This window comes from Salvia miltiorrhiza, chromosome 5 (genome assembly GCF_028751815.1).
Source record: "Salvia miltiorrhiza cultivar Shanhuang (shh) chromosome 5, IMPLAD_Smil_shh, whole genome shotgun sequence".
NCBI lineage: Eukaryota > Viridiplantae > Streptophyta > Magnoliopsida > Lamiales > Lamiaceae > Salvia > Salvia miltiorrhiza.
The window spans coordinates 1,610,065-1,632,032 of NC_080391.1; the positions used below are offsets into that span (position 1 = coordinate 1,610,065).

A 21,968-nucleotide genomic window follows, 5' to 3' on the forward strand; every position below is an offset into this window, starting at 1 on the left:
CTTTTAGCTAATACTACTATTTTTTTAGTCAGATAAATATATGAGCTTTTAATTTTTGAAAAGTACATTTCCAAATGCTCACAACTCGATCGCGAACTCATGTTTTGAAGTCTTACTTGTACGAACCTGATATGCATTTCGAACCAATGAATTGACCTGAATGACGAATCCACAGTCCTAAGTCATAAATTGCAAGAAATAATGTCTCAAATGATAATCTAAAAATTTGTAATCTGTTTTATAATGAAACGGCAATGTTTCATTACTAGTCTAACTATGTCATTTAGGAAGACTTTCACTTAATTAAACCGCACGTATAATTTCAATTTTCGCCATTTATTCATAGGAATTGTTCATCGTGTATAAAATTAGGACCATTTTTTTAAAAAAAATTGCGTATTTGAAGGCAGGAAAAAAAAAGGAAATGAAAACTACTGCACACAAGAGAATGAAATGTTGGTATATTTAATTTTTTTTTTTTTGAAACAAAATGTTGGTATACCTTATGATTTGTTAATAACAACTTCGAAGTTATAAGATTTTCCACTTTCCTAAGGCCAATAAATACATACATGTTAGCAAAATATTTTCCATTCAACCGAGTAAAGTCACGCGGTTTAACTAATTAATTAATTAATTAGTGAAAATTGTAGGTGCCTAATTACTTTTGTGTATGGACACTAATTGTTTGGTCAAAGCGAACATGCTGCTTCCTTCTATTTTGTAATTTTCCATACAAATTAATTAATTTAGGAAAACCACGTAATAAATCAACACATTTACACTAATTATTTTTTTTATGAGAACACATTTGCACTTAATTAGTTGTAAATAGGATACGATATTTTTTTTATTCGATAGTATTTAATTAACGTCCCAATTTTTTCGATAATTGGAGTCTAACGTGACCGGCTATTTTTGACATATATATGGACACATATTGCTTAATAAATTTGATGGTATTTAATATTAACTCAAATTAGGCGTGATAGTTTATTTAACTATGCTTTCAAATCGTGACATGTTTGTAATGAATTAAAAGTTTAGATTAAAATACGAATTCAAAAAAAAAAAGTTTAGATTAAAATAAGGTAAAAGATTTTCTAATTAAATAGCTTAGCAAACATAGCTCCCCTAATCACGTGATCGATTACGAATATGTCAACAAATATTCCAAATAGGTATTATGTTTGTATTAAATAAGATCTCGAAACTCATCATTACAACTCAAAAGTAGTTACTTATATCTTAATTTTAAATTAAAAATCATGACTTAAAAACTTCACAAATGGGTTAATTAATATTTATCAACATGCATCACAAGAGTTATTTACACTACATGATTTGCAAATTCGTAGTAGACATTACTATACATTAATTTGACGAAAGCATGAGCATTTAACGTTGGATTACTTTAAGATTAAATTGCTTCAAAATTGTTCGAGATTAATTTTATCATAAAAAGAAGGATAATATAAATTGAAAAAAATGGTCAAGTTAAAAAAATTAGATTTCGTGCGTGTCATGTGGCATGTCGATTTTATTAATCGAATTGGGAGCTACATGTCAAATGGCTTGTGTAGTTATAGAAGTAATTATTGGTGGAAAAATTTAATCCGTACCAGTTATTATATTATTTAAAAAAATATCAACATAAATTAAATATGAATAGTACCCACAAAAGGGAATTATCATTTAAATGTGAATTAATTCAATAATTCAAGAGCAATAGTTTTTGAAATCCCTTCCTTAATTCACGAACGTGATTCATTAAAATTCGCAAATTCAACCATGCAATTATTGAATTTTAATAATAACTAGTAAGAGTAAAATAGTAAGAACATTAGATTTCATTTTTTAAAATCTATTTGCCTGATTTTATTTTTATTATATTAAAATAGTTATTTTATTAGCTCACTCAATACATTATGTCATGTGTCTTTAATTTGGTGAATTATATCAGAATTAGATCAGACTTGGTGTTCACTCGTATTGTTCAGTTGAATGAATTCGCCCTAAAATTTAATCTCAAAACAATATTACATTAGGATAGCTTCAACTATAATTATGAATCTTGATCTTTACTCTATAATAAAATTTATCTCGATTAATCTTGAATCCCTTTAATTTTAAATAATCTCGGGCTAATATAATTTCAAGGAATTGATAGATACAAACATGTTAGTGTGTGTTTCTATAATGAAATGATGAATATAAAAATTTCATATGGCCTAACATATAAGAGTCCAAAGCCTAGGCATCAACAGCAGTTCATGGGCTATTACAGTAAAAACAACGCAATTATTTCTTTAGGATAAAAGAAGTAAATAATTATCCACCACACATTAGTTAACCAGGATTAGGCATATCCATCTCAACCATGGTTAAATTAATTAAACTTTATCCAAAGAAGGTAAGAAAAGATTTTAACTGACTCAACCATGGTTAACTAATGTTACTACCATTTCCCATTTCTTCGCAGCTTCTCCAAATTCACCTGCTTTTTCAACTCTTACAAAAGGCGAAACCCACCAAAAATCTCCCCACATGCTCTCTCTCTCTCTCTTCTCTCATTCCATCCTTATCTGAGCTAGAAAAAAGCTGGATTGGGTGTCCAGCACCTGATCAGAAAAGTAAAAGAAAATTATATTGGTAAGCTTAGATTTCTTCTCTGTTTGTTTCTTAAAATCAAACTTGTAGATTTTCTTCTTGTGATTTATGTGTCAGCTCTGTGTAAAGGTGAAGTCTTGACATAGTTGAGAGTCAAATTTTGTGGTCTTTTATTGGGACTGTAATAAAAATCTGATCTTGCTTAGAGGAGCCTATTAGATCACAGTTTCTGTTAGGGATTTTGAAGATCATGGGATGAATGATGAAGGAATCTGGTTAGATTTGTGATATGTGTAGGATTGAAGAATCTATTAGCTCTTTTGTCTTGTGATTTTGCAGTTTAGGCTTTAGGGTTATTGGATTAGTATTGGTAGAGTAATGAATCTTGCTTTACATGTATGTGATTTTTCTGGTTTTGATGGTTTCATTGTTTCTTGGATCAGATTTGTGGGGTTTTGGAGTTTTGGAGTTTTGGAGTTTCCCCTTGATTAGGGTATTATTGAGGTGTGAAGAGAATTAGGAGGTGGATTAATTGGAATTGTGGTCAAAATGGGCATCTTTGAGGAGATGGGGTTTTGTGATAATCTTGATTTTCTCACTGGTCCTCCTGGAGAGCTGAAGGGCTCCCAGGAGCTCGAACCGGTGGGAGAGGTGGATGGAGACTACAGCGACGAGGAGATGGATGTGGATGAGCTGGAAAAGCGGATGTGGAAAGACCGGATGCTCTTGAAGCGGCTCAAGGAGCAGAAGAAGAGCAAGGAGAGGATTGACGACACTGCAAAGCAGCGCCAGTCTCAAGAGCAAGCGAGGAGGAAGAAGATGTCTCGTGCTCAAGATGGCATCTTGAAGTATATGCTGAAGATGATGGAGGTCTGCAAAGCTCAAGGGTTCGTGTATGGGATCATTCCTGAGAAAGGAAAGCCTGTGACGGGAGCGTCTGACAATCTCCGTGCTTGGTGGAAGGAGAAAGTCAGGTTCGACAGGAATGGCCCTGCTGCGATTGCTAAGTATCAGGCAGAGCATTCGATCCCTGGGAAAACTGAGGCTTCGAGTGTGGTGGCATCAACTCCTCAGACGCTTCAGGAGCTGCAGGACACTACGCTTGGATCTCTGCTGTCGGCTCTGATGCAGCACTGTAATCCGCCCCAGAGGCGATTCCCACTGGAAAAGGGTGTCCCGCCTCCTTGGTGGCCTTCTGGGACGGAAGATTGGTGGCCGGAATTGGGTTTGCCCAAGGATCAAGGGCCACCTCCGTACAAGAAGCCCCACGATCTGAAGAAGGCGTGGAAGGTTGGTGTCCTGACTTCCGTGATCAAACACATGTTCCCTGATATCGCCAAGATACACAAGCTAGTCCGTCAGTCTAAGTGTTTACAGGATAAGATGACGGCCAAGGAGAGTGCGACTTGGCTGTCTATTATTAACCAGGAAGAGGCTTTGTCTAGAAAACTCTATCCTGATAGCTATCCACCATCATCATCCGATGTTGGGAGCGGATCGTATTTAGTCAGTGATACTAGTGACTATGATGTGGATGGAGTAGAAGATGATGCGAACGTTGCAGTCGACTGCAAGCCACTGGATAGGGATCTGTTCAACTTCGGGGTGTCTGCGACTAAAAATAACCCTATGGTGCTACCCCTAGCTCCAATTAAGGGAGAGATCATCGACTTAGATGTAGATTATACCCCGAAAAGGAAACAGGTTTCTGTTGAAGAGCACAAGAGTGAGAGGGTATATACATGTGAGTTTTCTCAATGCCCCCACAGTGATAAACTCATGGGATTTAATGACCAAGCATGGAGGAACAATCACCAGAACAATTGCCAGTTCCGATTCAGTTCTTCCGCACCAAACTATCAGATCAACAACGAGATACAAGCCGTGTGCCGTGCTCCTTCCAGTGAAACCAAGTCTTCCAACCTACCTTGTGTCAATGTTTCTGACCTTGGGATTCCTGAAGATGATCAGAAATTGATTAGTGGGCTAATGTCAATGTATGATAACAATCTTCAGGGAAACAATAGCTTTGATTCTGAGAATTTCAACATTCTCCTGGGGCAGAACCCTCAGCAATCTGCCGGTCAGCTTCAACAGGGTGGCGACTTTTTCAGACAGGGAGCGTTGTCTCAGGCAGGCACATTTCAAGAAACCAGTGTGCCGTTGAGCAGTGCTACATACATGTCAACAGAATTCCAGTATGACCAGTGCAGATCATCGTACAATAGCGACGTAGGGGAGAATTTTGCTGACTTCAGACTTGACTCACCGTTCAATTTCACACCCGGTGGTGACTTCTCCGTGGATCCATTGCCAAAGCATGAAGTGCCTCTCTGGTACATTTGAGACAGGAGTGTTCCCATCCACCTACTCTGCTAAGAGATCTGCAGAACTATCCTCTGTGAGACGTCTATCCATCTTCCGCCTCCCTAGTTAGGTTTGCTTAAATTAGTGAAATATATGCATAATTGTAGATATTACTCCCGGCTGAACCTGCGTGCTTTTACTATGTATTGCAAGTTGCAACTGTAGCTTATAATTAGACTGTATCGTCGGGAGGTGCTTAGCCGGGCTGCACCTCCCACGCTCTTCCTTGTGTTGTGGTTTTGAAATGCTGCAAGGCATTACCTGTTGATCATAAATAATAATGCTTTCACCTAAACTGAGTTTGTTACTGTGTTCTGATATGGCCTCAAATCTTGAAGCATAAATGAATGGAGAGGCAAGGTTTTGTTGGTGTTCTGTTCTAGTTGATATCAGCTTAAAATGTAGCCAAAAAGTAGTCATGGAGGTTAGAATAATGCTGGCCAAGAAGTTAGGGGGAGAGCACATGCCAAGTTTACCATGAAATAGACAGTTGCCAAATTAGCTGAACTTCACTTTTGTTGTGTTGTATGACTTTATAACATATCATATCACTACCTAAATTTACATAATTGGGTGTAAATAAGATCATTACCAGCCTTACATTTTCCATTTGAGTGAATTGAGATATTTTGGTTTATGGTCTGTGAACCAAAGCTCAGAGTGTGAATCTATGAATGTGTTATGTGTCACTTCATCACTTTGTTTTCTTGCATCTGTCATTTATGGTGTAGTCAAAACAGGAGAGGGAAAAAGAAAAATTAAAAACAAAACTCACTGAATTCATTTCATGAAAGAAGGAAGAAATCCTAGAATTACACACTGATAAACAGAGCTATCTCTTGAGACAGTCTTTATCTCAGGGGAGGGGGGAAAAAGGGGGGGGCCATGAACAAGCCAAAGACTCTGAGCTTGTGCAGAAGCACTGCATGTTACTCTTATCATCTACAGCTAGCTTCCTCAACTAAAGTTACAGTAACTTAAGGTCTAAACATCCTAAAACTTGAAGGGGCATTAGATGTTGCTGCAGGCTGATGTGGTCGATGATAGTGGCGACGAAGAAGGTGAGGTCGAAGCGGAGGCGTCCCGCCCTTTCAAGTCCTGAGCCACCAATGCGTCTGCTGCGTCGATCTGGCCGCCGTATTGGAGGATCTCGTTATCATCCAATGGCTCGTCGAAGATGCACTCGATATCATCATCGAAGCCTTTGTAGTCGAACACCTCGGAGGCTTTCCCCAGAGGCATGTCGGGTATTGGGAGGATGTTGAATAGAGTATCTAGACAGAGATCCCAAGGGTGCCCGTGCTCCTCGATTGGTTCCATGGTGACCATGCCTTCCGACTCGTTGGAATCTTTGGGTTCGGGCTTAGGGCTACTTGTTTCAGCAACCGGGTGAGGATCTTCGTCTGCTTGTACCTCGTCGGGGGGAGTTGAGTGCGTCTCCTGCTTCACATGGACCTCTTCCACTTGCACCTCAGGTATGAATTTCTTCAACTTATCCGCGTAATTACTTATGTCGAAATTCGTTACAGCGTTCGGACCTCTGAATTCTATCGCTGCCATATCATATGCTGCTGCTGCTTCCTCTTGAGTGCCTGCGTGAAACGGGACCCCTCTTAGAATTACATGCACCCTAACAAGAATTCTACGAGATATAGTTAGGCCGGTGATGGAAGAAAAAACGCGTTCAAGTCAAAATTTGCTAGGAAAGGGACACTTCTTGCATCATGTTTTTTCCCTATTCTATATATCTATCATGAGAATTATGAACACTCAACTTTAAGTGGGATTTCACATAAACAAATCTTCAGCACTATGAGATTCCAATCATGGAGGTGCAATTATTGTACCCTGTTGTTAGTGACCACAAAGATGGGGAAGAGGTTGACAAGAACTTGATAGTTGCATCCAATTTGTCAACTTTTCATAGCCATTTGCCATTAGTTAAATCAAATGTCCAATAGCAAGAGGGTACAATTGCTCATAGAATTATTTAAACGTGCAAATCATGGCTGATGAACACTAGATACCAATGTAGACAGCAGCAGAGCCATGTGAATGAAAATAGCATTTAAACTAGAGCTCGTGGACGAGAACTTATCATCTTGGATCCATACAAGTAGTTGGATTTTTCCTAGCTTTTAGGTTTCGTTAAGAATTGTTCAAGCTGGGCGAGTACACGATTTCTCACTCTCGTATTTCGTTAATCCTTTGCTCTATTTCGTAAAACAACTAAATCTGAGCCTATACACATCAACGTTGTTAAGAGGGTGTTTGGCTGAGTTTATACGCTTAATTATCCAAGTATTTTGACAACTTATAAGTTCTTTAAAAACTATATCTTATAAACTCTTTAAAACAAGCTTAGTCGGATATCCTCTAATATGTGTGGCTATTAATCATTAGCAGTTTAAGGGCTACCAACTCCATATCCCACTACCTATATGCCTATTCAAAACAAGCCCTTCAGTTTTCTTGGAAGCAAAAATCCCAAGAATTGGGCATTTCAGCTGGCCTATCTTGAGCTGCATACTATTTAGATCCATCAAATATAAAATTTTCTTTCTATAGTCAAAGTTGTCAAGTATAAAAAATTGAAACCTCCTTGTCCTACCCCCCACCCCACCCCACCCCACCCCACACCACCAAGGGAATATTTTGAGTTTTATAAAGGAGAACAAAGTTTCCTTTGTTAAGAGGTCTGCAGATACTGTCTTAATACTATATAATTAAGTAGTAAAACCAGTCATCAATGTGCCATGTCAGCTTTTCAACCCTTTATAAATTACTGTTTGATTTGTTTGGGGACAAGATGATGGGGATTTCCAATATCAGATCTCTGCAACTAATTAGGTGGGGTTGGTAAATACATCACGGTTCCTAATACTTATCCTTTATTATTCTTTTATTTTCCCTTTTTACTATTCTAGCTCTTGTATAATCTAATAAACATCGTTCATCAAATTTTATAGAGTAAATCAAGAATCTATACTATATTAAAAAGGGAGTTTTCAATTTCAAATTGATTTCAAATCAATTTGAAATTGATTTTAATGGCAATTTTGAAAATACTTTTAATATGATGGTTATAAATATGTTATCCACATCCACGTTCACTAATTAAGCCAAATCTATTATCTATTAATTAATTAGACAAAAAACCATTAAAATGGATTTATACAACCCCACGTTCTCTAATTAAACCAAATCTATTATCTATTAATTAATTAGACAAAAAACCATTCAAATGAATTTATACAATCCACGGTCAACTGAACAAACAAACTACTAATATGTTGTTATAAAACAAAATTAAATAAATATTAGTTATAATAAAATTGAAGGTTTATGTTTAAACTATATTTTTCTTTTTATTTTTCATCTCTTTAACTTCTTATCCGTTGTTTAATTTCTTACCAAAATTGAGAAATTCGATTAATTATAAAATATTTAATATGCATATCAAATTAAAGATCACGATAAGAGCTTTAATTTGATATATTTTATGTAAATATTTGATTTAAAATGTAAAAATTAAATTTGTTTAAATATTAAAATTTTATAAATTTCTCTCTCATTTCTCATCTTTTTGAAAAAAAAATATATTTTTAATTTTTTTATTAGTATTTTTTTATTTTTTTACTTTTTTTTTGCTTTCATAATATCAAATTTTATAATTGTAAATTCTTATTATTTTTAAATTTTTTAATATTCAATTCAAATATATTTAATTAAAATTATTTTTTATTATATTTATGAGTATGATAATTAAATTAGTATTAATTTTTATATAAATATAAAAAATAAAAAATATTTTCCCGTGCATTGCACGGGATGCAAATGCTAGTTGCATGAAAAGTAGACTTGAATTTTAACAAATGAAGGCTACTCACTGTAGGTTCCTAAGTAGAGGTACTTGTTTCCACAAACTCGCCCAATTCGAGCCTCCCACCGGCCGTTGTGATGGTGCCTGTCCAAATTCAAATTGAGGCGTAAGTCAAACATTGCTACAAACCTATTTTTAAAATAATAATTATAATCATGAAATTAAGATGAATTCAAAAATAATAAATCATGAAATTATGATGAATTCTATGAATAACATGATTTTTTTTTTTTGTGAAAAGTGATGATTCACCTCTTATGAGATTCGAATCTAGGACCATAAAATAATAAATTTACCGTAATTTTCTTGATCTAAAGGCTGAAACTAATCCTAGTTTATATTTAAAATATACTCCATTTTTTAGCCTAATCCAGTACCTATATAAACATAATCCAAATGCATATCAAATGACATATATTTGTAATTTTATATTTAAATCCGAATTTTGACCCATCTTACTGTTTTGACCCGAGAGAAATACTATATATAGAGAGAGATAAATAAATGTTATACTTATTTAATACCTTAGGTGAGCACCATTTACGTTTAAACCTTGTTAACATTATCTTGCTTGTCCTATATATTTATTTTGATTATAATATTTTATAAATTGTTAGCGAGATCATTAATTTTATAATTTACATAAAAATCAAATTCCGATTCGTTCATATTTTCTTTTAACTTCAAATAATATAAAGAATAAATCAAACTTTAATTTTTATGTAAATTATAAAATTATTGATCTCAATAACAAATTATGAAGCATTAAAATCAAAATAAATGTATAAAATAAAAAAGATAACGTTAAATGAGAATTAAACGTGAGCGGTGTTCAATAAATCTTGTAACATACCATTTCTATATATATTCTCTAAAAAAATAAAAGACATTTCTCTCTCTCTCTCTATATATATGTATAAGAGATCGATGGCAAACGACTTTGACAACACATAAATCACATTTTCCCACACTAAAACCACTGAAAAGAATGAAGCACGAAAGTGGGGCCCCAACCAACTGTTTTTTTGCTAGAAAAGGAACAAAAAATCAAACCGTTTTATGTACTTTTGAAATGAGATTGGGATGCAAATCTCTTTTAATTTTATTTTATTATACCTCTTTTTTTTATATATATAAATGAACAATCAAATAAATAAATTTAAAGAATGTATCACGATGAACTCGAAAATCTTTGACCTCAAACATTAACCACTTTACCTTTAGGTCAACATACACATTTTTTTTTTTAATTTATCTTTTGATTCTCATTACCTTGCTACACCGCGATATTTAGAAACGCCCCTAGAAAAGCCGCTGCTCCGCCGCCTAAGCGACGCCAAATACTCTTCCTTGCTCAATTTTTGCATCTCTTCAACATCTTTGGTGTAGCCCTCTACCTGCATTATCATGTGCCAACAATATCATTATCAGTCAAACTCAGCTATTAATGCTCTTAATTATTTTGTTTGCGGCCTTCACTTTCACCACATAATCTAATCTAATCTAAATCTATTCTAACACTCTTTCAATATCCCCTTTTTTCAGGCTTCTTAATTTGTTTGTACACTGCCTGCTATACACCACCCCCACACGTGCTCAAAAAGCAAATTTGCCTCAATCCTTCTAAATTATTCACCAATGCAGATCCAATTGCATTTTTCACTCTCCAAATTTTCAACTTCACTAATTTCACACACACACACATGAAATTTAATCATGTTTCGTACCCTCAATTTTCGGTCATTTTCTATTCAAAAACCCTCAACTTCCAACGTTTTTCAGAAAAATTACGTTTTCTATTCAAATCCCCCCAATTCTTAGCTTTTTTTTTTTCTAAAAAATGACTCGATGACAAAATCTGACGGCGGAATAATGAGACAACTCGCCAGATTCTTAGGCGAAAAAACGTCGTTTTATTGGGTGAGGTGTAAAAAATATATTCCACCTAAAAGTTCGGCAATGTGACTCATCGCTCTGTCGTTGGACTTTTTGCACGGCAGGACATTTTTTAGAAAACAATGGTTTTGAATAGAAAACAAAAGGTGATGACATTTTAAGAAAAAACACTAAATATTAGGAACACAAAACATTATTAACTCTTTTAAGTAATTAAACTCAATCTAACATTTTACCTATATACTATATATATGAAGAGGTTCAAATGGAAATTCTTATTTAAAATGAGAAATTAGAACCATTCTCAATCCTTAGATCATGAAGATCTACGGTGAATGCATCACCGTGTCAGTTCAAATTCTGAGCAAGCGATTTTTTTTTTTTTTTTTTTCATTTTTTCGAGTTATTCATCGATTCTTATTTTAAATTGCGATTTTCACTATAATCGAGAGAGGGAATTACCGGAAAATTGAGGATGGTGGCAGGTCCCCAGTATTTAAGGGCAGCTAGATCGTAGGTCCGTGCCGCATCTTCCTCATTATCATAAGCACCTACATTAATTGCATCATAATTCAATTCACATATTAAACCCATTCAAATTTCTTTGCCTAAACCTCTGCATGCAGACATTAACCCGTTTCACACACACACGCAATTAACGTGAAGTGATTAATTAATAGAAAGAAGAAAGAGGGGAAGCTAGGTTACCTAAATAAACTGCGGCAGCGACAAATGCGTTAATGAACGTTGATGCGGAGCAGAATCATCATCATCATCATCATCAAGAATAAAAACACAGTCAGAGATTTTCAATTAACTATTAATTGCCGCTCAGAAAAATCAATTGATTATTAATTAACCAACTAATTAATTGAACTAAGATCCCAGATCTCCTCGCTTTCGAGGAATTCCACTTTTACACACACTTTTCCGACGATTAAAATTTAAAAATAAGTAAAAAATTGAAGAGAAATGAATAATCACTTTGTCTTCCTCGCTTGTTCTGGATGCTGTTCCATGTGGTCTTATCCCAGAGGTGAGCTTCGTACCTGCCAGTCCACCGATGCCTGATTTCGAAGAGGAATCGAATTAAGCGATCGAATTGGTGAATTGATGAATTGATGTGATTACAACGGCATGCATGCATGAATCGGAGTGAAAAGGGAAATAAAATTAATGAAATGTGTGTACCTGGTGACGCCTCTGTAAATGGAGCTGCGTGATTTAGCGGAGGTGGCGGAATTGTCGCTCTGATTCCTCTTGGCTCGGACGCGCTTGGGCTTGGGCTTGGATTCCGGCGCGCTGGGTTGGGCGATTGACGGCGATTCGATGCAGCAGGAAGATGAAGAGGAGGAGCACGAAGATGAAGGAGACTTGCGCTTCATTCTCTCTTCTCTGTTTTTTTTTGGTTCCCCTCTCTGTATGTGTGTGTGTGTGTGGGTTTTAAGGGGGTCTGCGTGAGTGTGTTTCTCTCTCTCTCTCTCTCTCTCACTTGGTTTGTTTCTCTCTCTACAAGAGAGATGACACGCTGCGCAGCGCGGAGAAGAAATGTGTGTGAAGATGGGTGGGTTGGTGTGGAATCAACAACAAAAGGGGAATTAAGAGGAGAGGAAAAAGGCTTCTTTTTTGGTGAGCTAAAGTGGTTTGCCAAAATTAACTCTGCGTAGTGAGAGAGAGAGAGAGAGAGAGGGAAAAATACAAGCTTGGAATGGAGTCACGGCTGAGAATTTTGAAGCAAAAAAAGAAAAGGGAAAAGGAAAAAGGAAGAAGAAGACAAGGGAGTTTGTGAGGGAGGAGGAAAATTCTTGCCAAACAAACTAAGGGAAAATTAATATTAAATAGATTGTGTAGGTTTGCAGCAAAACAATAAAATAAAGAAAAAAGTATTTTAAAATAATTAAAGTAAAGAAAAAATAGAGTGGTCTATTTGATGTATTTTTTACAAAATCTTTTTCTTTATGTAGATCACCAAAGCAAACTCAAAAATTATATTTTCTTCAAAAAAATTGGGTGGGTGGGTGGGTGGGGTGGGGTGGGGAGAGGGGGGGGGGGGTGAAGTCTTATTTTAGTATTTTGAGCAAGGAAAGTAAATTTGAAAATCAAGAAAATACCGAATTATTCTTCTTTTTTTTTTACAATTGAATTATTCATGTTTTATATTTTTTCAATATTTTTTATAAAATGACCACAGGTTTTAATTTTCTGTTTAAAAACTTCCAGCTTTCAGCGTTTTTCAATATTTTAGTATTTTGAGCAAGGAGAGTAAATATGAAAATCAAGAAAATATCGGATTATTCGTATTTTATGTTCTCGATTTTCAGCTATTTTTATAAAATGTCCACAATATTTATTTTCTATTTAAAAATATTCGACTCCCGGCGTTTTTCAGAAAATGTCTCAAACTTTCGTTTTCTGTTAAAAGAAATCCTCAATCTTCAGTGTTCTTCAGAAAATGCCCCCCTAACATCAGATTGATCGTCGAATTTTTAACTGGAATGTTTTTCTACCACTTCGTCCAATAAAACAACGTTGTTCCATCTAAGAGTTTAGCAAAGTAGCATATTATTTCATCACCCAATTTTATATATAACAAATTTTGGAAAACAATAAAAGTTGGAGGTTTTTAATAAAAAAAAAGTAGAAATATTTTCTAAAAAATGTTGAATGTTGCGGGTTTCTTAATTGAAAATTATATAGATGAGATTGCGGTCGGTTTTGAATTATTTTATTTAATTCGGAGGTTTTTAATAAGAAAAAGTAGAAATATTTTCTAAAAAATGTTGAAAGTTGCGGGTTTCTAAATTGAAAATTATATAGATGAGATTGCGGTCGGTTTTGAATTATTTTATTTAATGAATATGCGTTTTGTTTTGTCAATTCTGCCGTATAATTGGGGGAGGGGATAATAATAGTACATATATTAGGCTATTTGTTGAGAAAAAAATGATGTACCTTTTAATAATAATCATCTAAATCCGGTCCCATATAGTTTACATGTACTATTTCCTTTAATTAAACTCTATTAAAATAAAAAGAGGTGGTCGTCAGTGCATCCGGGTACACCGTGTACTCGGATGTAAAATGACACTAACACTATCTTGAAATGATACTAACACTATTTTGTTTTACAAATGATACTATCATGTTATATAAATAACACTAACACTATATTGAAATGACACTAATATTAAATGACATTATCATATTATCGAAATGGCACCGTGCACCCGGGTGCACAGGAGAATATGTGAAAATAAAACAAACCCAACATTAAATAAGTTTACTAGAAATCAATGTTCCCAAAGAAAGAGTAAATTGGAAAAGCAATAATGGTTTGAATTTGGCATAGTGGTTGAGTTAAGTAAACCATAGTTAATAAATATTTTCAACACTTGGCCTAAGCACTCAGCCATGCTACCAATTGGCATTATACACTCTGTGGATTTCTGCACCTAAATGAACCTCTCTCTATCTCTCTCTTCTCTCTCTCTCTAAATGTATATATATATATATAAATAAATTTCAAATTATTGTGTTTAATTAGGAACCATAAGGTTGCAATAATAATGTTTACTTTATGGGAGAAGAGATCTGTGAATTTTGTCAGTAGATATTTGTCGCCAAAGATGCATGTATGGATGGTTATATATTAATTATGAGCTTAATTAATCGAAATTACAGTGTCTGAAATGACTATTATGCCCTCGGTGGTTTGGTTAATTTACAGGTCAAAAACCACTAGCCACTTTGCATCCACTTCATGTATCACAATTTTGTCAGTTATATACTGAAAAACAAAATCTTTTTTCCTCCCCTTTTTATTATTTTTATGTATTTTTCTTAATAAAATTCAAATTTGGCATAGCCCTTGAAAATCAAGCATTAATATCCCACATATTTATTCTTACAAAGATTATGCTTACATATTTATTATAGATATATTCTAGGGTTAATTATTGCATAGTATAACATGTGTGTCGGATTATGTAATTTTCACGTGACTTTTAAAATAATGCAGTTACAACCATCTTTTTTTGTCTAAATATATAATTTTAACGTGAATTTAAAAATATTCCATTTCAACTTACAACCACTTTTTAATTTATTACATTTACAACATTCTAAATTTTTTCAAGGGTTAGTTATTGGATATCACAACGTTGGGATATGTAATTTTCACATGACTTTTAAAACAATGTAGTTACAATCATCGAATTTTTGTCCGAAGATATAATTTTCACGTGACTTTTAAAATATTGCGGTTACAACTTACAACCACCTTCTAATTCTTTGCATTTACAACATTCTAAAATTTTACACTATTATAACTATGCCATTTTAGCGGTTGATTAGGGACTTAGGGTACATTTTCGATGAACTTTAATTAAAAAATGTGAATATATTAACTTCAACGCATCAAAACTCATGCAAGATTACAAATTTGGATTAAATTCGTGTTATTTCTGATAATTAACCTTCTTCTAAAGCTTCTTTGGAATTGAATTAAGAATGTAAAGACTTGTTTTAGATATGACTACGAAACAAGATGTCTTAATTTAATATAAATCGCTGAAGTATTGAATGCTAAAAACTGAAATTGTGTTTCATTCACAACTTCAAACATTAAAATAACACAAAAATTTAATCTTATAAATTAAGTGAAAATCATATTTGGATCAAAACCCAAAACACAGACAAATGGTGGCATATTTTGTATGCAATAAAAGGTACCACTAGTTACAAACCTTCATGCATCACTCAATCTAACATGAGCTCCCTCATTCACTGAGACAGATATACAATCTGTGTTGCAATACATACATATACACAATGCTTATAACCCCAAAAAATTAAAAGAAATGGCGTCGCAAAGACTATCCGAGGCAGAAGTTCACGACCACAACGCATCCAAGAGACTACGGCAGCATGCTTATTGCATCCGTAGAGAGCAGGCCGTTAGAAAACACATCATCGAAGCAATTTCGTGTTATCACATAGTTGAAGCAAAGGGCAGACACGAGATAGCGCCACCACATAAAAGCAAACCACCCGACTCTATTCTGCTGTTATATAGCACCCTGTCAAACAATACACCCTCAATCTGGCCTCGTGTGTTGTATTCTTCAGCGTCGTAGTATGAATTGGAAGCCTCCAAATCTATGTCTTTCTTAGTTTCTCTCTCAAAATTCTTGATATAACTCCTAATATCTGCTTGAGGTCCGACCTCATCAAGCCTTTTATCAGCAAACGAGAACTCGTAAAGTTGACAGCTCCCTGGACCAGCGTTGCTGTTGTTGGCGGCTGGTTCAGAATCCTCGCAAGGTTTGAGCTGCAACTGGTCATCATATATCTGAAATCAATAGGAATTTCTCGGAAACTGAGCGGACTTGTGGTTTGATTGGAATGTTAACTGATCAAAACTAGCAAGTTTGGAGATGGCAATTAAACGCGAGAAATATTTCAAATGGAATGTGAAGCAATTTAAAAGAATAGCAATAATACTAGGAACCTAATGCAATTCAGACTAAATCAAGAGCTGGATAGAACAAAGATGAATTGAAAACTCTGGCATGCAAATGCCTACAGTATTTGAAAATGACGAGGAAATGCCAAGAAATATGTAGTTCAAAAAAATTAATGAAACCTCATATCAAGGAGAAAAGATTTACAAAAAATACTATATTTTTTAGGCTTTGAGCAATGTCTTGATTTCTTACTCTCTGCCGTCACTTGCAGGCACAGAAAAGCTGCTTATAAAGATTTGGAAAATGACAGAACAAACACGGACAATGGAAGGGACTAAATAGCTGGCCTTAAAGAGTAGATGAAAGCAAACTTGTGGAATATAAAGTTGGTTTTTAATTTTTGTGACTTGCATCGTCTATTGTAGAGAAATATGGACATGTATTCATTTAGATGCTATACGAAAATTGCAGACACTTGACTTGGCATGCCAAATGAGCGTGAACGATCAACTATGCCAGATTGAATAAGTTAAACAAATATTCAGTAAATTGTAGAGAGGAACCTTTTTGTTTTCAATGAGACTGCCCTGGTCATAACAGCATAAGGTGCTCGGATTTCCATTTGCCAAAGAAGAAGTGCCTACAGGTCCAGCAGCTCCAACTAAACTGTAGGCTGGATCTTCTGAAGCTGAGAAGTCAGAACTATCAAAGGTGGACAAGGACACACATTCGTCAAAATATGCCATGGCTTCTTCAGTTAGGCGGTTCGACATCCGTTTTCTTTCATTGCTTGTCTAACACCAGAAAAAGTCAATGTCATCTCCAGCTGCCAATTTATAGATATTGTTTATATAATCTACAACTCTGGGAAAGGATATCTAAACCATCAAATATTGTTGGACAATTATAAATAGAAAAGGGCATTTATGTTCACTCTTTACCACACACATCCCAAAAGTGAGGAAACAGCATAATTCAGGAGTAGGAGTGGGCCGAGTGGCCCTTTGATAATTCTCAAGAAGAAATAACTGAAAAAACTCTACCACTCAAATATATATACAAACTTCTGGACTGAAATGGAATTTTGAATTCGTCCAAACTAGATTAGATTAGAGAATAACTTTCTAAAAAAATCCTTCACGAAAATCCATTTGGAAAGGGAACACTTTCCAATAAAATTCTACGACAGACACAATAAAGAAGTATAATTCTATTGCAGCAAAAGAAACTCGTTTTTATCTCCAAATTATAACCCCTAATTGTACAGAAACGAGGAGCATAGAAAATCTTATGCAAAAATATATATATATATATGTTGTGTGAAAGTAAGTTTTTGATAGGATGATGGATGGTCAAGTTACCTAGTCTATTAAGAGATTAAAGATCAGTTCAAGTAATACATATATATATGCACAAAAACAACCTACTTTTCTTCCTCGACGAGATCTCTGCATATCAGAAGTCTTTCGATCAGGAACTATCTCCTTAAGTATTCTATCCAGCTCTTGCCCACGGTGCTCTTCAATTGCAAGATCTGCTCGAAGTTTTCTGACACGTTCTTCGGACTGCACCAATGTACTTTATCAGTCTTGTGACACAAGTGAGGACAATGCTCTACAAATCAGCTAAACATCACCTCTTCCAATTTTATGGCATATTCCCTTCTGATGTCCGAGATTAACTCAACAGCATCAGAATTTACTAAATCTGAGGACATATCAGGAACATTTGCAGGTGCAGCCTGGTTGGCATTATTTCTTCGAAAAAACTGATATCAGATAAGCAAAAGGAGCCGTGAATATCATGCCTTCAGAAAGATGGCCTATGCACATTATGCAAACCTAATAAATCCTCATAACTTCTATAGATAAGCCATAATGCTTAGCTATAATTTGGGATTTCAAGCTTCACGGGCTTTTTGTATATCAACAAGATCCTATCCAACTAAAGTAATTGGGCAGATATGACAGATACATCACTCAATTTGTACTCTATGCAATATAATTTATGCAAGCGACAGAAAATAGCATTCCACATGCACAGACGCACTTGTAAATGCAAAATGATATATGACAAAGGAATAAAAGCACATAATTCAGCTCTTACATTCAACTCTTCAAATGCATTTCTAATGGTTTTCTCTTCAGCTTCTGACAAGGAACCGACTGAAATACCATCCTCCAAATTTGATATCTGCAAACTACACTGGGAGCATGTTGACCTTTGTATTACATTTAGTCATTGCAACACCAAAACCATGAGTAGTCAATCGAAAATAATGAACAAGTTAAAACTCACAGCAGAATCGTCTTCAGACCACTCTTTTGCTTGATTCCGGGCCGTTCTCACTCCAGCATATTTCGCTTCCCCTGGGTTACTTACCCTATTTCTTACTGAATTAGTTCTACTTATACTATTACTAGTCCTCTTCACCTCATGTCTGCTTTGAGCGATAGGAGTAGTAAGACAACCCTGCTCTTTCTCATTCTGTCACAAAAGAAGACATAGCAGTATGCAAATCAATTAGTGGAAGGAAAACATTTGAACTTTTGGTTTGTTATGCTTCAAAAGCTAAGCTTTCATTACACTCATTTCAGTCTATCGACAACACCGCCAATACTATACCAGTTAAAGAATCTAGCTCAACTAACCTTCACCTCCTCAAGATAACTAGCTTATGATCAAATTGAGTCGATGATACTCATCAACCAAATGTATCGTTACACAACAGCCATTCATATTTAGCAAAAACTCGTCTACATTCGAATGCACGGTGCATCCACTCCAATTAGGGTTCACCAACTCCCAATTCAGGTTTAGTAATCTCCAATTAGGTTTTATCAATCCCTAGTTAGGATTTATTAACTATAATTAGGATTTAATTTGGGCGGATGCACCAACATCGCCAAATTACAGCACACTTCATCTTGTTCGAGCTAGTAGCTACAGTTAAACCAATCAATTAAAAACATTTGAAACAAGAGCTTTCCAAAACGCTACCTCGTAAGCTCCGCTACGAGAAGCTGTAGAGACGGAGCGCCCTCGAACCCTCGACAAACTGCGGCCGATCCCATTGCTGTGGCTAAGACTCCGCGTAACAGAGCGCCCCCTCTGCTCACCAGAAGAGTTACCACCGACATTGCCATTGCCGTTGACTGCGCTCTTTGCATTCAATTTAGATGACGACTTATTACTACTGGTAGCTATCTCACCGATCCTTCCGCTTTCTTCTTTATCTCGAGGTGAAGAAGATCTGCTCCAGAAAAGAGGGTTATCTCTGCTATTGGAGAATTCGGAGGAAATCGGAGTATTGTCGTCGAAGGGGACGTGGGTCTTCCGGGAAACAGCGCTGACGCTGTGGGAACGCCGCCGTGAAGCGGCGGCGGGCGGCGGGGCTTTGGGTTCTGTAGCTGCGCCTCTTCTGGAAGTGGATTTGAAGGAGGCGGTGGCCATTTTTATGGGAATTATTTCTTCGGATTAAATCTGTGGAAAATATACAAATGAAGAAATGAATCTTTCTGGTGTTGAGTTCATCAGTTTTTTTGTCGTATGTGACATTATTTATTTGAATAATAATGTCATATTGTTGTGATGAATATTTATGTCTTGGATTTATCAAAAAAAAAAAAAAACTATTTATGTCTTTTTTGAGAGCCAATTATTTATGTCTTGGGTATAATGCTGCTGTGTTAATTAAGTCCATTTGAATTATTTTCTCATAATATATCATACATTTTGGTATGATTTGCATCACTTAATTCACCTGACATTATTAGTGAAATGTTAGTATTTGCACAAAAAATATATTGTTACGAGATCATGCAAAAGCGTGATGCATGAATATGAGATAAATAAAAATATTCGCGTAATTATGTGAACTAGTGTTTTACCCGTGCGATGCACGGGATTACATATGTTGTTAAAGTTTTATTGTAACATATTCTCGAAGACATTTTTGTATAATCTCTAAAATAAATGAGTTTTAAAAATATATTACTCCCTCCGTCCCATTAAAGTTGGCAACATTTCTATTTTGGGTGTCCCACTAAAGTTGGCCACTTTCTAAAAATGGCAAAAGTTTACTTTAATTAAGTCAACAATTACTCACTAATTTGGTCAACAATTGTAGGCCACTTTCTAAAAATGCCAAAATTACTTTAATTAAGTCAACAATTACACACTAATTTGGTCAACAATTATAGGCCACACTCTATTAAAACATATAACACTCAATTTCTTAATCTCCGTGTCGAAACGAATGTTGCCAATTTTAGCGGGACGGAGGGAGTATTATACAATTGTTATACCAATTATATTACTACTAAAATATATTTAAGACTATCATTTTTAATTACATAAAAATCAATGTAAAAATAATAATATATGAAAAGACAATTGGAAACTTCTCATCTTATTATTATAAATTTTGGAAAATTTATTTATTACAACATTTGTAGTAGACGAACATTCTACTTTGTCTTCATTATATATCAAGATTTCAGACCCCTTCAACTTGTCTTCCATCATTGCAAAGTACAGTTTAACTACTTTGTGATAAACCACACCAATTACATCTACATATATAAATGCATACCAATAATGTAGATATATCAAAATGTTGAGTTTATAAAAATATGAATTTTGAGTTTATCAATTGAATATGCATGTATAAGGAAATAATGAAATAAACACATTACCAAATAACATATTGTCATTGCAATGGAGGCCACTTCTTCAAAACTTTTAAAGTTAAATAGTTGGCGTGAAAAACATTCTTCATAAATTTCAACTATATGACTACTATTAATAAATTTAATATAGTAGACATTTGTCGTTGTTCTATACTTTTTGTTGGAATCATGCATCACCAAAAAAATTTTTATGGCATAAACACTGTCTTCTTTCAAGATATGTTTGAACTTGGGGATCAACGTGCGATCAAGTGTAGCATGGATGTGGTCACCCTATATTAAAAAAAACAACTAAATTAGAAAAACATAATAATGTTGCAAAAATGCTTAAATACGTAATAGTTTAGTGAATAGAGAATTTTTACCTCACGATCATGAAAAATACACTCATAGTTGATAACATTGTTGAGCGGTTGTATGCACGCACAAGTCTCATTTTAATTGTAGATCTGGCATTATTTGGTTGCAAGTTTTTTACTAAATACCACATGGTCGGCATGCTTGTGATTAGAGAAATGATGAATATCAAAATGAGAAGGGAGTGTAGGTAAAATTTTAACACGAAAAGTTAGTTTATATAGGCCATGGGGATGCACATTTCATGGGAGATATATATGAAACTTATATATTTAATATATTATATTAAATGAAACGCTTTGACAATGGAGTCGATTTTGGTTTGATATAATAAAAAGTTGCTGCATTTTTTGAGATATATAAGGAATGTTGTCAAATTACACATTTCACTCTATCACCCTCTCTATCTATCTCTCTCTCTCCCACAAATTTGACGCCATGCATACCTTGAAATAAGGCTTCTTCATCGTCTAGCTGTGAAGATCATACAAAAAATCCCATTGATCATGCATACCAATCCCTTTGTTTAACGTGTAAATCAGTAAGAATTAATATGAGATATTGCTAGAGTTCGTAAATAAGTTTTTATTCTCTTGAATTGAAAAACAATCTATAGTCAAAAATTGCGTGTAAATGAAAAATAATATTCACTTTTGCAAATGACTACAAGATCCCATGCAATTTATATGTATTTATATT

At 34.7% G+C, this 21,968-nt stretch overlaps 3 protein-coding genes across 4 annotated transcripts; 1 reads left to right on the forward strand and 2 right to left on the reverse strand.

Annotated features, from left to right (window-relative positions):
- Positions 1-2,459: 2,459 nt before the first annotated feature.
- Positions 2,460-5,272, forward strand: LOC131026617 (ETHYLENE INSENSITIVE 3-like 1 protein). The gene is made up of 2 exons (XM_057956530.1): positions 2,460-2,652; positions 3,054-5,272. The coding sequence occupies exon 2, from the start codon at positions 3,160-3,162 to the stop codon at positions 4,954-4,956; it is 1,797 nt and encodes a 598-aa protein (XP_057812513.1). The 5' UTR covers positions 2,460-2,652; positions 3,054-3,159; the 3' UTR covers positions 4,957-5,272.
- A 463-nt stretch (positions 5,273-5,735) lies between these two features.
- LOC131026638 (ethylene-responsive transcription factor WRI1-like) lies at positions 5,736-12,562 on the reverse strand. Its single transcript, XM_057956555.1, has 7 exons — positions 11,948-12,562; positions 11,741-11,823; positions 11,465-11,473; positions 11,219-11,307; positions 10,133-10,257; positions 8,868-8,944; positions 5,736-6,569 (listed from the first exon to the last, which is right to left on the reverse strand). Exons 1-7 carry the CDS (start codon positions 12,139-12,141, stop codon positions 5,989-5,991), a joined length of 1,158 nt encoding a protein of 385 aa, XP_057812538.1. The 5' UTR covers positions 12,142-12,562; the 3' UTR covers positions 5,736-5,988.
- Positions 12,563-15,385: 2,823 nt separating this feature from the next.
- LOC131026622 (uncharacterized) lies at positions 15,386-19,874 on the reverse strand. 2 transcript variants are annotated; one of them, XM_057956536.1, is made up of 7 exons: positions 19,222-19,874; positions 18,520-18,708; positions 18,328-18,426; positions 17,858-17,989; positions 17,649-17,786; positions 16,785-17,015; positions 15,386-16,106 (listed from the first exon to the last, which is right to left on the reverse strand). In XM_057956536.1, exons 1-7 carry the CDS (start codon positions 19,672-19,674, stop codon positions 15,747-15,749), a joined length of 1,602 nt encoding a protein of 533 aa, XP_057812519.1. In that variant the 5' UTR covers positions 19,675-19,874; the 3' UTR covers positions 15,386-15,746. The 2 variants fall into 2 exon arrangements, with proteins under 2 accessions (XP_057812519.1, XP_057812520.1); XM_057956537.1 differs by having other exon boundaries at positions 15,386-16,091; positions 19,222-19,795.
- Positions 19,875-21,968: the final 2,094 nt, after the last annotated feature.